The sequence below is a fragment of the Ictalurus punctatus genome, chromosome 24 (genome assembly GCF_001660625.3).
Source record: "Ictalurus punctatus breed USDA103 chromosome 24, Coco_2.0, whole genome shotgun sequence".
Taxonomy (NCBI): domain Eukaryota; kingdom Metazoa; phylum Chordata; class Actinopteri; order Siluriformes; family Ictaluridae; genus Ictalurus; species Ictalurus punctatus.
In genome coordinates this window covers 21,269,382-21,285,342 of record NC_030439.2, presented here as the reverse complement: position 1 = coordinate 21,285,342, position 15,961 = coordinate 21,269,382, and the positions used below count along the sequence as shown (strand labels likewise).

At 41.6% G+C, this 15,961-nt stretch overlaps 2 protein-coding genes across 8 annotated transcripts in view; both read left to right on the top strand.

Moving 5' to 3' along the window:
- Nucleotides 1-4,549, top strand: part of LOC108257322 (TANK-binding kinase 1-binding protein 1) — an 11,844-nt gene extending 7,295 nt beyond the window's left edge. For 2 of the 3 annotated variants that reach the window (XM_017454980.3, XM_017454979.3), the window contains 3 exons: nt 484-605; nt 1,030-1,421; nt 2,152-4,549. In XM_017454980.3, the coding sequence (XP_017310469.1) occupies nt 484-605; nt 1,030-1,421; nt 2,152-2,280 (643 nt within the window). In that variant the 3' untranslated portion in view covers nt 2,281-4,549. The remainder of the gene's footprint in view (nt 1-483; nt 606-1,029; nt 1,422-2,151) is intronic. The other variant, XM_053675277.1, reaches the window with a different exon arrangement.
- Nucleotides 4,550-6,812: 2,263 nt separating this feature from the next.
- The window catches only part of LOC108257310 (NACHT, LRR and PYD domains-containing protein 12), a 95,228-nt gene continuing 86,079 nt past the window's right edge, over nt 6,813-15,961 (top strand). For 2 of the 5 annotated variants that reach the window (XM_053675274.1, XM_053675270.1), the window contains exons 1-7: nt 8,559-8,644; nt 10,512-10,631; nt 10,932-11,051; nt 11,550-13,337; nt 13,603-13,776; nt 14,025-14,198; nt 15,748-15,921. In XM_053675274.1, the coding sequence (XP_053531249.1) occupies nt 10,627-10,631; nt 10,932-11,051; nt 11,550-13,337; nt 13,603-13,776; nt 14,025-14,198; nt 15,748-15,921 (2,435 nt within the window). In that variant the 5' untranslated portion in view covers nt 8,559-8,644; nt 10,512-10,626. Of the gene's footprint in view, nt 7,278-8,558; nt 8,645-8,934; nt 10,632-10,931; nt 11,052-11,549; nt 13,338-13,602; nt 13,777-14,024; nt 14,199-15,747; nt 15,922-15,961 lie in introns of those variants that run through there. The other 3 variants (XM_053675272.1, XM_053675273.1, XM_053675271.1) reach the window with 3 other exon arrangements.

Here is a 15,961-nt window from a genome sequence, read left to right as displayed (position 1 = left end):
AGGGTCGCGTCATTCCCGTACTGCTCAGGAGGCGGTGATGAGTTCTCTATAGCGGCGGCTCTGACTGTAGCGCAGGTTTATATTAATGCACTCGTTCTGATACGTTATGGTTTCTATAGTAACCGCTCGTTCACAGAGACTCGTATGGCAGATTAAACGTGTGTAATCGTTGATACGGTGAAGTTTTCTGTAAGGAGGAATGTGTGTAAGGAAGGAGTCTCCAGTGTCAGCGCTGTGTAACAGTCAGAGGTAAAACTGTAACTTTAAGTTTTCAACATCTTCATCACAGAGTTTACACTCTCTACTGTTTCACACTCACACACACACTGCGGTTTATCACTGACCATGTCACTGTATTTTACTGTAACACACACACACACACACACACACACACACACACACACACACACACACACAGGTTTATTACTCAGGTTATGCTACACTACAAAACTATAAATGTGTGTGTGTGTGTGTGTGTTACAGGGTGAACCTGGCGCTAGCCTACACGGAGCTGGTGGAGGAACTGAGCCGAATCCGCAGCCTCATTGCTGAACAGAACCGAATCCTGAGACAGAACCGCGGCTCTCCGGACCAGAACAGTCCCGGTACATTATCTGAAACTAACACCTGTGTGAATGTCCTGTTCACATACCTCACACACACACACACACACACATGCACAAACACACAGTTTTATCCATTTTATTAATCTCACTGCTCTATTAATGTAACAGACAACAGGTGAATAAACATCACAAATAACCTTGAGACTTAATTAATGTGCATAAATTTGCATACATAATACCACTAAATCTTAATAAGACCAAAACTGGCCTTTGGATGATGTTGGAATTTATATGATGATGATGATGATATTATATATGGATTAAAAAATTAACATTAAGCAGAAGTGTAGGAATTGTATGAGTGTTTGATAAAAGTACGGTGAAATACAGGACAGAGCTGATCATTTACATAAACACATACAGAATTCACATTACAAACATTTAGACTCTTTTCCCCCTGCAGTATTGAGGCATGGCCCCGCCTCCCCTCCCTCTGACCCCGCCCCTCCACCCCCTCACACGATGAGGTCACACTTCCAGGGTCGCCGTAGTTACTCGGACATGGCGGACCCCACCGTCTCTCCGCACGTCGTCCACAATCCTATTTCCACACTTCCAAAGCGCAGAACCACAAGCCACGCCCACCTCAGGCCAATATCCACTGGGCCCCGCCCATCCTCTGCCCACGGAGCTCTGGAGCTCAGCTTCCAGCTGCCTGACTCCACCCCTGCTCCACTGGCCACACCCCCTCAGTCCTCAGAGGATGAAGATGATGAGTGGGCGGGGCTCAGGATAATGACGCCCCCTCACTCACACCCCCGCAGTGAGCACGCTCAGTCCTGGCCGTCAATCAGAGTGAGTGGAGCAGTACGACGTTTTAATTTAAAATTAATTAATAATATTTTTCTTTATAAGGAAAGTTTAAATCCTATAAAATAAAATGCTTTGATGTTTAGTACGAGTTTATTCTTTACAAATATGATAATTTACATAAAACAGTTACACAATGCAAGAATGAATAATTATTCATATGTATTATTTATATATTAGATCATGTGTACGAGGCTTTCATAGATTTTCTTTGTCTTCTTTCTTTCCTTCTTTCTGTCCTTTTTGTATTTTCTAAATCTGTTCATTTAAAAAAAAATCTTGATTTTCCTTTACTTTCTTCCTTCCTTCTGTCTTTATTTCCCTCTTCTCCTTTTCCGTGTTCGGATCTAACTCCTTCTCCACCTTTTCCTCCTTTTTTCTTCCTGAATTTTTTCCTATTTTCCTTTTTTCTCTTCATTTTTTTTCTTTCATTTCTTTTTCCTACTTCTTCTCTTTCTCATGTACTCTTCTTCTTCTCTTTTTCTTCTTTGCATTCTTTTTCTTCCTCCTCTCCTTCCTCTTCTTCTTCTTCCTCCTCACCCTCCTTTTCATCTTCTTCCTCCTCCTCTTCTGTATCTTTACCTTACTCTTCTTCCTCCTCCTCCTCCTCCTCTTCTTCATCATCTTCTCTTTCCTCTACTTCATCTTTTTTGTTTTGTTTTCTTCTTCTTCATCTTTTTGGTTTTCTTTTTCTTCCTCTCTTTCTGTCCCACAGTTGTGGATGGATGAGGAGGAGAGCGACACTCGGAGTTGTCCCCTCTGTCAGCTCTCGTTCCCCACCGGTTTCCCTGATGATGCTCTGATCACACACATCGACACTCACCTGGAAAACAGCAAAATATAACACACACGCACACACGCGCGCACACACACACACGCACACACACACACACACACACACACACACACTCCTGATTAATCTAATCCTGTTTATATGCTACAACACTGTGAACTTTCCACACACTCCGCGAGTCAGAGTAATGACGCAGTCGTGCTACACTACAGGGCTTCAGTGGAATAAAAGATCAGTCCAGTTCGTCCCACGTGACTGTGTTTAATGTTAGAAATTCACTCGAGTTTACATTTGTTATTTTTTAAGAGCCTATCATTCATCAGTCCAGTAAATAGTCCAGTATCGTGCGTTCTGATTGGCTGAGAGCAGTGAGGCTCATCACAGCATCAGGTGACGTCAGCGATCGTATCGTTTTAAACACACTGCAGAAAAACTGTGATTTACAACATCCACGTGTAACGGATCCGCTGATCTCTTTATCTCAGGCTTCTGTTTACATTTGTTTCCGGCCCAGAAATGAGCTCCGCCCCACGTCAAGCAGAGCCACTTAGCTCCACCCATTTTCTTTCAACAGGGATGAATAATCCCAACAGAAGGGCTTTGGAAACTTTTCGTTGCAGTTCCCTTTACAGCCAGTAGAGGACTCTAACCCTTACACGCCGCTGCTGTGAGTGTAATGAGAACAGGCAGGTCAGGATTGGTGGCTTTACGTCACACTACACACGTAACTACACACTGCATTATCCACTCAGTCATCATTATAAAAAACAACCAATCAAAAGTGTGTGAAAATTCTCTGCCTTCTGAATAAACGTCTTCTCTAATTAATTTGTGTAAATGTAAGTGAGCGCTACAGAGGATCTGACTCGGGATTGCTCAGTTACAGTGAAGTACAGTATGTTTGTGGTTCAGTCTGCAGAAATACTTTGTTGTGTGTGCATTTGGACCACGGCCCACCAAGTACTGACCCCTGATTTAGGGCATTAAAAGCTTGTCTGGTGAGTTCATGCCACTATTCGGAGGCGGATTTCTATCTCTGTGCGACACAGTGGTGTCATGTTGTCATGAGCTGTTTCTCAAATCTTACACTATCTTTTACGATAACTAAATCAGTAGGTTTTAAAAAATTCCTAATGGTAAGTAAATAACCCGGTAGCTCCAGAGTGTCTGAACAGAGAACTGTTTGCCCCATCATCTGTCATGAGTTTGAATCCATGAGGTCATGAGGTGACAGAGGAGAGGTGGCTTGTGGGTGGGAAATGACCAAACTGTGATGTGTAGAGTGATTCTGGTGCTGATTTGCGGGTTGGTGCTGACTCGTTATTCCTGTGAGAGGAGGGTTCTGTCGCACCGATGTCAATGATCTTAAACAGTCACGTGTCACTGTTTCACAGTGTAAACAAGGACATATCCTGACTCTCCTCACTCACCATTCTCCTGCAACGTTCATCGTCATAGTACTGAGAGCCCCAGCACAGAGCTAGTGGAAATGCTGGAGTAGACGCTGGAGTAGACGCTGGAGTAGACGCTGGAGTAGACGCTGGAGTAGACGCTGGAGTAGACGCTGGAGTAGACGCTGGAGTAAACGCTGGAGTAGACGCTGGAGTAGACGCTGGACCCAGTGACGAGCGTGACGATGTTAGCGTGAAAGGTGAAGCTTTGGAAGCTGATCTGTTTGTATTGTGTGTGTGTGTGTGTGTGTGTGTGTGAGAGAGTGTGCTACACTCTCTCTTTACATTAAATGAACATTGTTTGATTATGAACCAATAACACTCTTATTAACCCTTATTAACAGTCTTAATACAAATATTTCTGATGAACTGGGGTTGTGTGTAAATGTAAGGCTTAATGTTGACATTTGCTCTGTGTTACGTGTGATTTCTCTTTAGTTTTGTCTGCGTTGTTAACGAGGGATTGCGCTCAGCGTGTTCTATTCTAGTTTCCTTATTAATAATCGTATTAAATGAAATATTAGTCGTACGGTGGACTTTAGGAGCTGCACACTCAAATAAATAAATAAAGAGATCAGAATCATCATCTTGTGGATAAATGTTGTATTGTGTGTGTTTTAAGCCTGTTAATGAACTTATAAGATGCTTTAAATCTTTTGGGTTTTTTTTCTAGCGGTCCATTAGTAAGTGTGTGTACATGCACGTGTTGCTGTCGATGTATTGAAACCCCACACAGGAAGGGCTCGCGTCAAACTGCTGACTGTTTCAATTCTGAAATGCAAATAATATTGAAATATTTCTGCTCTTACCTCTGTCAGGAAAAAACCATGCTTCCACTAACGATTATAATAAAGGCTGAATTAATTCTATTTCCTGTCTGTTTTCTGTCTTCCTGTTTGTTTGTTTTTTTGTCAGATAAATTAATCAGTTTGTTCTTTCCCTTTCTGTCTCACTTCCCTTTTTTCTTTCAGTTCAGTATTAACAAATATCAGACTTTTGTTAAAAAACACCCCCCAAAAAACCCAGAATTATATAATAAATTATAACACGTATTAAATATGTAAAAAAAAAAAAAAAAAGGTAATGTAACAGTAAATAAATATGTACTAAAACAACATAAAATGTTATTATATCTACAGTAATCTAGAAGTTTGAGGGAACCCTTAACGGTCTAAAATGTTTTTGACATACATACTATTATAGACACTGTATAACTGATATATAATAATTAACTTTCACACTCTCACCGTCTACACACACACGTATTCCCTTGAAAGGATTTCATTCTAAATATAATGTTTTCCATTTTGAATTGTTTTAAATGATGCAAACGTTCTTCAAAAACACACGAACACAAAAATGACACTAATTATTATATTATTAAAGGGTATTTCCTCTCTTTTTAAACTCAGAACTGACCCATGTTCAAAAGTAGTCCAATAAAATCCACACGTGTGTGTGTATATATATAATTGATTTTTTTTGTTATTGTCACTTGTTATTCTTAGTGTCACACATACAGTACATACGTTGTATGTATGCACACGTGTATAGTTTTATTTACCGGTGCCACACAAATTGTTGCGTCACAGGAAGTGACGACACAGGAAGGGAGATCAATGTGGATTGTTGCGGAGTGGGAGATTTACCAGTGACTGTAGAAGTGCACTAAACACACCTGCCGGAACATGATGCACTGTAACTCTTTCGTTTTTGTAGTGTGTTCTCACACATGGCTATTTATATTTATTTTCATACCGTATGTGTAAATGAGTGAGTATATTATCATCTTATCTGTCTGCAGTCTCCAAATAAATAATTCCTCTAAAAAGAAGGTGTAAGAATTATTTGTGACCTTTTGCTTTAATCTGATTTAGGAAGCTGGGGTTAGGGTTAGGGCAAATACTTTTGCACAGCACTGCACTCCTGTAGCCAGCATTTTGAAGAATCGGACTACAGGAAGTCCACTGAATGTAAACGCCTAAAGCATTGGGCTATACCCTATTGTATATACATTACAATATCATCAAGTGCCCATTTTCACAACGCCCTGCACATGCCCTGACTGTAGCAACTGCTGCATAAATGAATTAGCTAGTTAGCCAAGTGTGAAAAATGCTGCTAGCTATTTAGTGTTTACCTTAATCTGGAATATACCATTAACAGACGGTTCAGATTCACTGTCACTCGCATATTTTAGTACCTAACAATGTTCAAAATGGCATGGAATCATGGAAGGGATGCTGTTTATTGTCCAGAATGTCTGCGAGGTTATTGAGTGTCCTCCTTTCCACCAAAACCACAAAACTCATCAAAACATTGAGGAGTAAGTTCTTCCCGCACCACTCCATCAGGTTGTTGACGAGGTCCCTGTACTCCTCTTCCTGTCCATCAGAAAATTTCTGAAGGTGGCAGAGATGTGACCTGTACTGAAAGTCTGCTCTGTACAGGGTGAAGAGGAAGGGGGGAGCACAGTTCTACGTGGTGCTCCAGTGCTGCTCTGCAGGTGCTCAGACAGTCAGGTTCCCAGCCACACAATCTGGGGTCTGTCCAACAGGTAGTCTGTGACCCAGAAGATCATGGATGTGTCCACCTGCAGTTTTGCTTTTAAGCTGGTGATCTGCACCATGCCAGCCCACACCTCATTTGGTTTGTTCTTCTGAAGCCTACTCTCCAGTTTCCTTCTGTTCTCCCTCAGTCTCACCTTCACTTCCTTCTGCACCCTCCTCATCTGTTCTTTGTCCTTCTGCCTGAAAGCCTGCCTCTTTTGTTCAGTAGTTCCAACGACACACCCTCCATTGTGGTGGACCTTTGGTAATGTAGAGCAGAGAGGCACATGATTAAAATCCCCAAGAATGACACTGAAAGCGTCCGGATGCCAAGTTTGGCGTCTCGTGATAGCCGGGTGTAGGATGTCAGCTGCTGGTGGGATGTAAACAACAACCACAACGGCGACTGTGAATTCCCTCGACGGATAATATGGATGTAAACCAACAGCCAACAGTTGAGTGTTTGGAAAACAGTGACGTTCCTTCACAGTAACATCTCCTGGGTTACACCATCTGTTTTTTTTTTTTCCACAGTGTGACCCCTCCACCTTTCTTCTTACCACTCAGTCCAGCATCTCCACCCTCATGGTCCTCACTGAAAGCCGGGGATAGAAGCATTTGAGTCCAGAACCTCCTCGGACAGCCATGTCTCAGTGAAACATCATAAACACTCCACCACCAACAAACCTGGGTGATTATGTCATGTCTTGTCAGACTAGCAGTCGTTATGTTAACTACTTTTGTAACATAATTACTTTAAAAACATCAGTGTTGTAACGGATATCTGCGCAGTGACGCAGAGGCGGAGTCCGTTCCATTCCGTGGTGTTTTAATTAACGGAGGGGAAAAAAAGGAGATGAAGAGAGGGGTGTGGCCTTAAGCAATAAAAAGAACAGGTGACCAGGTGAGGCGGAACTGAGAGACAGGTGGGAATGGTGGAACTGATGGTGTGTGTTTGCCCGGGACCATGCTAATGTTTACTGTGGATTATAACCCTGTGGATATTGATTCCGGAGGCTGGCGAACACTTCGGGAACATCCTGCCCAGGTGAATCAGCGAGCGCGCGGAGCTTTGAGGGTTCGGAGGCACGTCACGGGTTTGAGATCCTTTCTTTAATACTGTTGTGGAGAACCAGTATGCTTACATCGTTGGGTGTTCCTGTCTGTAAATAAAGTGTTAAGTGTTGAGCGGAATCTGACGGCCGGTTTCCCGTGCTTTCAACTTCACAATCTCCCGCACGCCCGAATCACCGCCACTGAAGCGCCGCTTTTAAACTGAACAACTCTTTTGTTTTGGTTAAGAATTATTTTTGGGGTTAAACGATTTTTTTTCTGCCTTCCGTGTGTGTGCAAATGTTCTTGTATGATTAGAGGCTTGTTTCCTTATGGGTGCGTTTATTAATCCCACGTAGGGGAACTTTTTGGTTTTTATTATTTCAGTTTCTATGACTGAAACGATCTGTATTTTCTTACGTTTATTGCATAAATAATAATAATAATAATAATAATAATAATAATAATCATAATAATAATAATAATCATAATAATCATAATCATCTTATTTTGTAAGAATTGAGTAGCCTACTGATTCTTTTTTTTCTTCTGAGTGATGTCCAAGTTATAAATGATAAGTGACGGTTAATTTGAACTGTCTGGCGCCCAAACCCCATAAGTAAGGTACCACGCTACATTCTAATTAGGCAAAATCAAGGGCTGATTAATTAGCTGGACTGCTAATCATTCGGGACCGAGTCCAGATTCTTCTCCATGCATTTGTTCCAGCTCAGTTAGTAGCCTAATTTAGTTTTATGGACGCTGAGGTAACTTGGCTGGCAATGTATGACATGATCAGAAAAAGTTGGATTTATTACAAAACTTGCCTCAGGTGTTGCCGCTGTTATGTAGAACTACCAGACTGTTAACTTTTCAAACAGACTTCTGTAACTAGGCTAGTTTGGTGGTCTAGCCAAGAGCAGGCAGAGCTGTATCACTGTATGGGTTTAGCTGCTGCAGTGCCACACAGAGTTCATTATCTTTCCTTCTGCTCTGCTCAGATCATGTTCGGATGTGTACACACCTCGTTTTCAAGAGGATGCTACTGTTTCAGTTTCAACAACTTTACTGGTTTAAAAAACAAAACAAAACGGCGTATATCCATTTTCCCCTCACACTGACCGCCGCGAACCGTTTTCATCCACACAGAGCCGAGGCACATTCAAGCACAGTGATATTCCTCAAAATACATGGTTATATTTTTAACTGCTGCAGGGCCAGGAGTCACAGAGTGTACCTTTAAGTCTGTAATTCAGCGTGGCTGTAAATGTGAAAACAGTTCTACACATGAAAGTGAAAGCGTTTATGAAGCCTTGACACACGTGAAGTGAAGGCTAACACAATGAGGATTATTACCTGAAGGTAAAATATTTCACTATTTTAATTTCGTGTGTGTATAAATAAATGAATAAATAAATGTATGTAAATGAATGAATGAATGAATGAATGAATGAATGAATGAGAGATGTTTGACTGGATATTCGTTCTTTTATTGTAGACATTTCTCGTCTCGGCAAAATAAATGAAAGTGAATACAGCTCTCATTACCGAGGTTAAACTAATATACTCGTTTAAAAGTCCATCATTGCCAACTTCTGCTGAACACTGGATAAACAAAGCTCAGGAGAAATAAACGATGGATTACGGTAAGAGTTACACGATCTCGGGCTGCCAGGAGAACCAGGCCCCGGGACCGCGGTGTTGATTAATACCGCCGGGCAGGACAGAGGGCGCCGGAAACGGTGTGCGAGTGAGCGGGTCAAGCGAGCCGGCGTCCGTGCTAGGCTAAAGGCTAACCCTAGCCTCCCGGCTCTACCGTTCATTCTCCTCTCCAGTGTTCGCGCTCTCCACAATAATCTGGATTTATTAAGACTACAGCTGTCTATTCGGTGAAATCAGGGATGGCTGTGTTCTCGTTTTTAATTAAACATCGCAGCGACAGCTTTCCGGACACGGCCATCCGGCTAGCTAAATCCCGACACAGCCATCCGGCTAGCTAAATCCCGACACAGCCATCCGGCTAGCTAAATCCGGACACAGCCATCCGGCTAGCTAAATCCCGACACGGCCATCCGGCTAGCTAAATCCCGACACGGCCATCCGGCTAGCTAAATCCCGACACGGCCATCCGGCTAGCTAAATCCGGACACAGCCATCCGGCTAGCTAAATCCCGACACTGATGGAGTTTGACTGTAGAGTGCCGAGAACACCACCTGCTCAGGGGGTTTACCACCGTGCTCATTGTCGCGGTGTACATTCCACACGGGTTCTCCTCCTCATTATTCCGGGGTGTACGGCGGGTGACAAACTTTTGGTGCATTTCCGCCACCTACTGTGATGGAGTCTGGAGCATCCATGTTGAGGGGGAAAACAAACAAACAAAAACACTCCTATACTACATTCTTTTCTTTTAATCAGATTTGTTGCTTTTAAACAGTCTAACAGAGCCTTAGAGACTACCGGATTATTCCTTAACAAGTTCTGTAGAGTTAAACACCTGAATTCATGCAGGAATTACATTCAGGATGGTGTGTGGGAATCCCGTGGGATGGGTAGAATACAGGTTTGCTAAAATCAGCAAAAATACCACTCTTTATTCAATATCTATGGTTTTTTGCGATTGTTGCAGACAAAAATGCTTGATTTTGCTGCGGCTTTGTTCAAATTTTGCGACACAACAGAGTTTTTCTGTACTTTTTGTGTGGGAAACTCTTTGAGTTGGTGAAATTACAATCACATGAAATGGTTCCGCACGGTCTTTCACAGTGATGTTTGTTGGTAAATGAAACTGTAAATTAGCCGTACTCATGTTGACGCGCGTGAACCGAAGAGGGCTTCGGCCGAATGCACGTCGTGATGACGTCACATGACGTGTCTTGGCCCGAATCTGCGGAAACTCTCTGTGGTGATTTCTGCGATCATAAAATCGCTAAATCCTGGAGGGACTGATCAAAGCAGACCTAAAAGCATGATCAACCTGAGGACGTTTTGTTACTTATGATGGTCTATAAGAAGTACAACTTCCTGAATGTATCCCAATTTGTACATTTATGTAATTTAATGCTGTTAACATTATAAGTGTTATATTACCAAAATGTATTAAATTTCTTTCCCCTAAAAATAAATATTTAACTGGTGAAACTTGCCTGCATATTTATTTATCTGTTCATTTGTTTGTTCATTAATTTATTCGTTTGTTAATTTTTGTCTATGTCTGTATCTATATAGACTGAGAAGAGATCAGGCCGGTCGTACACAGCTGTCTGTCCATGACCAATAACGTTTCTTTACTAAGTGAAATCACTCTAATCCTCTCCAACCTGACGGATCTCAACAATTACAAATGAGGTAAACGCTTCTGCTACTGTATCTTAAACATGAACATTTAATGAGAATTTAAGGACTGTATTTACATTATAGAGTAAAAATCCAATAAAATCATAGCAGACCATTCTAGTACCAAGCTGTGTCCATAAAGTGTGATGAGGAGTGAAACAAAAAATAAAAAGGAAGGAAAAACAGCACAAGCCTTATAAATCATAACGCTTTTCATTTCCATTCAAAATCTTTTGTAATGAGAGTATTACTACACTATCTACTGACTACCTGGTAAAGTATTAATAGTAAAAAGTGTATGTTGTTGAATAGTGAAACCCAGGAAAAGACATCAGACTGTGCAGGACCCAGCAGTGTCTCCATGAACAGTGATGTGTGTGCAGATCCTCCACCAAAAAAAAGGAAAAATGAAGACTTCTCATCTACACACAGGTAACGTCTCCTGACAGGAGATGATTTTTTTCAGTTAATATTGATGGTAGATAATGATAATGAACCTGCATCATCAAAGCTTCTGAGTAAATCTGCCAAGATCTTTTGCCTAAGAAATAATATCTCTGTAGGCATCATGGTTCCAGCTCAGGCAGTAGTTCCAGCTGTAACATGTAACTCGTTCTAATGTTATCGTTTCAGTAGTAACAGTATCATTGATGTGGTGACATTTTAAAACATAAGTTTAGGTAATATGGATAATGGTGTAACAATGGTGTATGATATATAAACAGTTAAGCAGGAGATCATAATCAGAGATACAGGGTAGGATCAAACTCACCAGTGACAGTGGATTATTATAACGCTGGTATTATAAACATCTCTCTAATTACTTCCTGCTGATTATTTCCACAGACTGATTAGATTATCAAGTACATGTTTAATCAATGACAGAGATTGTGCTTGATTTCTCACTACATATCTGTTACCGTGTTACAGGTGTAAGTCTGGAACCACTGAACCTCGTCTTCTGGAGAAATACAAATTAAATCTGATAAAGAAGTTTCAGCATGTAAATGAGGTGATATCAAACCAGGGAAACCCAACACTTCTGCATGAGATCTACACAGAGCTCTACATCACAGAAGGAGACAGTGGAAAAGTCAATAATGAACATGAGGTGAGACAGATCGAGGCAGCATCCGGGAGAGCAGCAACAGAGGAAACACCAATCAAATGCAGTGACATCTTTAAGCCCTTATCTGAAGAAGACAAACCCATCAGGAGCGTTCTGACAAAGGGAGTCGCTGGCATTGGAAAAACAGTCTCTGTGCAGAAATTCATTCTAGACTGGGCTGAAGGGAAAACAAATCAGGATGTTCATCTCATGTTTCCACTTCCTTTCAGAGAGCTCAATTTAATGAAGGATCGAAACCTGAGTCTGATGGAGCTTCTTCATTTCTTTTATAAGGAGATAAAAGAAACAAACATCTCCAGCTTGGACAAAGTTCTGTTCATTTTTGATGGTTTGGATGAGTGTCGTTTCCCTCTGGATTTCCAGAACACAGTGAGGTTGTGTGATGTAACTGAATCAGCATCAGTGCATGTGCTGCTGATAAACCTGATCAAAGGGAATCTGCTTCCCTCTGCTCTCATCTGGATCACCTCCCGACCAGCAGCAGCTGATCAAATCCCCTCTGAGTGGGTCCATCGACTCACAGAGGTACGAGGGTTCAATGACCCACAGAAGGAGGAATATTTCAGGAAGAGTGTCAGTGATCAGAGCCTGAGCAACAGAATCATCACACACCTGAAGTCAATAAGAAGCCTCTACATCATGTGCCACATCCCAGTCTTCTGCTGGATTTCAGCCACTGTTCTAGAGAGAATGTTGAGTGAAGCAGAGAGTGGAGAGATCCCCAAGACTCTGACTCAAATGTACACACACTTCCTCATCATTCAGACAAACGTCATAAAGAAAAAGTACACAAAGAGCAGAGAGACAGATACAGAAATGGTTCTGAAACTGGGTAAACTGGCTTTTCAGCAGCTGATGAAAGGCAACCTGATCTTCTATGAGGAAGACCTGATGGAGTGTGGCATTGATGTGACAGAAGCATCAGTGTATTCAGGTGTGTGTACACAGATCCTCAGAGAGGAGTTTGGGCTTCACCAGAGTAAAGTGTACTGCTTTGTTCATCTGAGCATTCAGGAACACCTCGCAGCTCTATATGTGCACCTGACATTCATGAATGAAAATGAAAATCTTTTTAAAAAGCCAAATAACTTGAAGATATTCAGTCACAAGGTTACGATCTCAGATGTCCACAAGAGTGCTGTAGATCAGGCTTTACAGAGTGGAAACGGACATCTGGATCTTTTCCTTCGCTTTCTTCTGAGTCTCTCACTGGAGTCCAATCAGATCCCCTTACAAACCATAGTGAGACAGACAGGAAGTAGCTCTCACAGCACACAGGAAACGGTTCATTACATTAAGGAGAAGATCAGAGAGAATCCCTCACCAGAGAAATCCATCAATCTGTTCCACTGTCTGTATGAACTGGATGATCATTCTCTAGTTGAGGAAGTCCAACACTACCTGCAATCTGGAGATTTACAACAATACGAACTTTCTCCTTCTCAATGGTCAGCTGTGGTGTTTGTGTTACTGACATCAATGCAGGAACAGGATGTGTTTGTCCTTAATAAATATACCAACAAACACTGGACATCAGAGGAGGTTCTTCTGAAGCTCCTGCCTGTGGTTGCAGCATCCAGAAAAGCTGAGTAAGTAATGCTGAATATAACTGTTACACTGTTAAAGTTAGTAGCAGAGAAGCTGAAAGAACTTCATAAGAACTTTCAGACACTGATGGATCTCAGACGATTCGTAAATCTGATGTGAAACTAGAGATATATATGTGCAGCATGTTGAAACATGAGCTACTTGGATTTGTGTTGTATTTGATATTTGTATTTTGGGAGTGTTTAATAACTTGTTCGATAATGTACACTAATGCTACTGTGCCATATATTTTGTTATTCCTTTCAGGTTTAAAGACTGTTACCTGAAACAGAAAGGTTGTGTAGCTTTGGCCTCAGTTCTCAGCTCTGAATCCTCCAGTCTGAGAGAACTGGATCTGTCTGGCAATAGATTCAAAGACTCAGGAATGAAGTATCTTGCTCCTGGAGTGAAGAATCCTTACTGTAAACTGGAGGCACTGAAGTAAGATCATCTCTGAGAGTCACATTGCATACATTAAATCTTGACTAGTGTAAAAGCAACCCCTCCCCAATTTTTATCTTATTTTTCTCATTATGATGTCATGTGTATAACATAAGTCCATGATCCTGTATTCTCCAAGGCATAACGGGAAAGTGAATAATTTCTCCATTCAACTTACAGTTCAGTGACTGAGGGAGTTCTGATCTGTGTGTCCTCAGAGTGAAAAGTGTGTCATTGTCTCTCTGCAGGTTGTGTAGTTGTCGTTTCACAGGTGTAGGCTGTGCTGCTCTGACTTCAGCTCTGACATCAAACCCCTCACACCTGAGAGAACTGGATCTGTCTGGGAATTATCTCCGAGACTCAGGAGTGAAGAGTCTCTCTGCTGTACTGGAGAATCCTCACTGTAAACTGGAGACACTGAGGTAAGATCATCTCTGAGAGTCACATGACCTGCTCCTCAAGGCTAATTCATACTTCTGCAAGCCCATCTGTGTGCACATCAGGGTGTCGTGCATCGAGACTCGCACAGGGTGAACTCTTTACTACATACTAGCACGTAATGTGAGTGTGTCCTGTAGGAGGCATTTTTGAAGCGTTGTAACTCATGTGTTCAGATAAATGAGCGGCTTTTGTATCGAAGCACTTTCAATTCAGTTTTATTTGTGTAGCGCTTTTTACAACAGACATTGTCTGAAAGCAGCTTTACAGAAACATGTAAACACGGGATACAGATTTTCAATGTGTGAATTTATCCCAGTTGAGCAAGCTGGTGGAGACGGTGGTGAGGAAAAACTCCCTAAGATGTTAAGAGGAAGAAACCTTGAGAGGAACCAGACTCAGAAGGGAACCCGTCCTCATCTGGGTAACACTGGATAGTGTAAAAGTAAAAGAAAGTTCATTATGGTGTAATATAAAGTCTTTTTGGCCTTAGAAGCAACCGTAGTCCCAGCAAATACAGAGAGTGTCCATCTGGAATTGGAGTAGATGAGAGCTCCATCCAGAGATGGGGCATCAGAACGGATCAGACCGGTCCGGAGAGCAGAAAGGATCAGGATCTCTAGTATCTCCATAAAATCGTGTGTGGCTCGACAGAAGGAGAGAGGGATCATTTAACTAGTGTTTAAATCCACAGTTCTAACAATCACTGAATGATGTTTTAATTTGAATTTTTATTGTTGCTGTGGTTTACATCACCTACACTGTGTGTTTATTGGGAGTCCATTAAAAGAAACAAAGTAAAATGTGTGATCCTCTAGTATTGAATTGGCCATAATAATGAACTACGGCCCTGACATACATCGATCAACAATAACAAAAAAACACCTGCTTAATATTGTGTAGGTATTGTGTCAGGTCACTGGTGGTTCTTCCTTGGAGAACTTTTGGTAGGTACCAACCCTGCATACCGGGAACACCCCACAACACCTGCTGTTTGGAGAAGCTCTGGTCCAGTCATCTAGACATCACAATCTTGCCTGTGTTAAAGTCTATCAGAACCTTACACTCGCCCATTTCTCCTGCTTCCAACATGTCAACTTCCACAACCGACTGTTCACCTGCTGCCTAATAAATCCCACCCCTTTACAGGTGCTGCTATAACGAGATAATCAATGTACGTCACTTCACCTGGTTCATTGGTTTTAATGTTATGGCTGATCGCTTTATATCCTCACACATTGTATTTTTTATATATATATGTATGTGTGTGTTAAGACAATGTCATGATTGTAGTTTTCTATGAATAAATCAGTGTATCATAGAGAAGTGTTTATTAAATGCACACTGAGAAACAGAGTGAATGTTTAATGTTACAGTTTAATGTGTTACTTTTATTTTTTAGTTATTGCACTCATATAATTCATGATTAAGATGCTGTATTTCCTAGTGATTAAATACTGCAGTGCCTCCTGCTGAACTGATCTGTGTGTCCTGAACTGAGAGAGTGAACAGTGTGTCATTGTCTCTTTACAGTTTGGAGCGTTGTGGTGTTTCAGGTGAAGGCTGTGCTGCTCTGACTTCAGCTCTGAGATCAGATCTCTCACACCTGAGAGAACTGAATCTATCTAGAAATTATCTCAGAGACTCAGGAGTGAAGTTTCTCTCTACCGGACTGGAGAATCCTCACTGTAAACTGGAGACTCTGAGGTAGGATAATCTTTGAGTCACATGACCTGCTCCTCAGTAA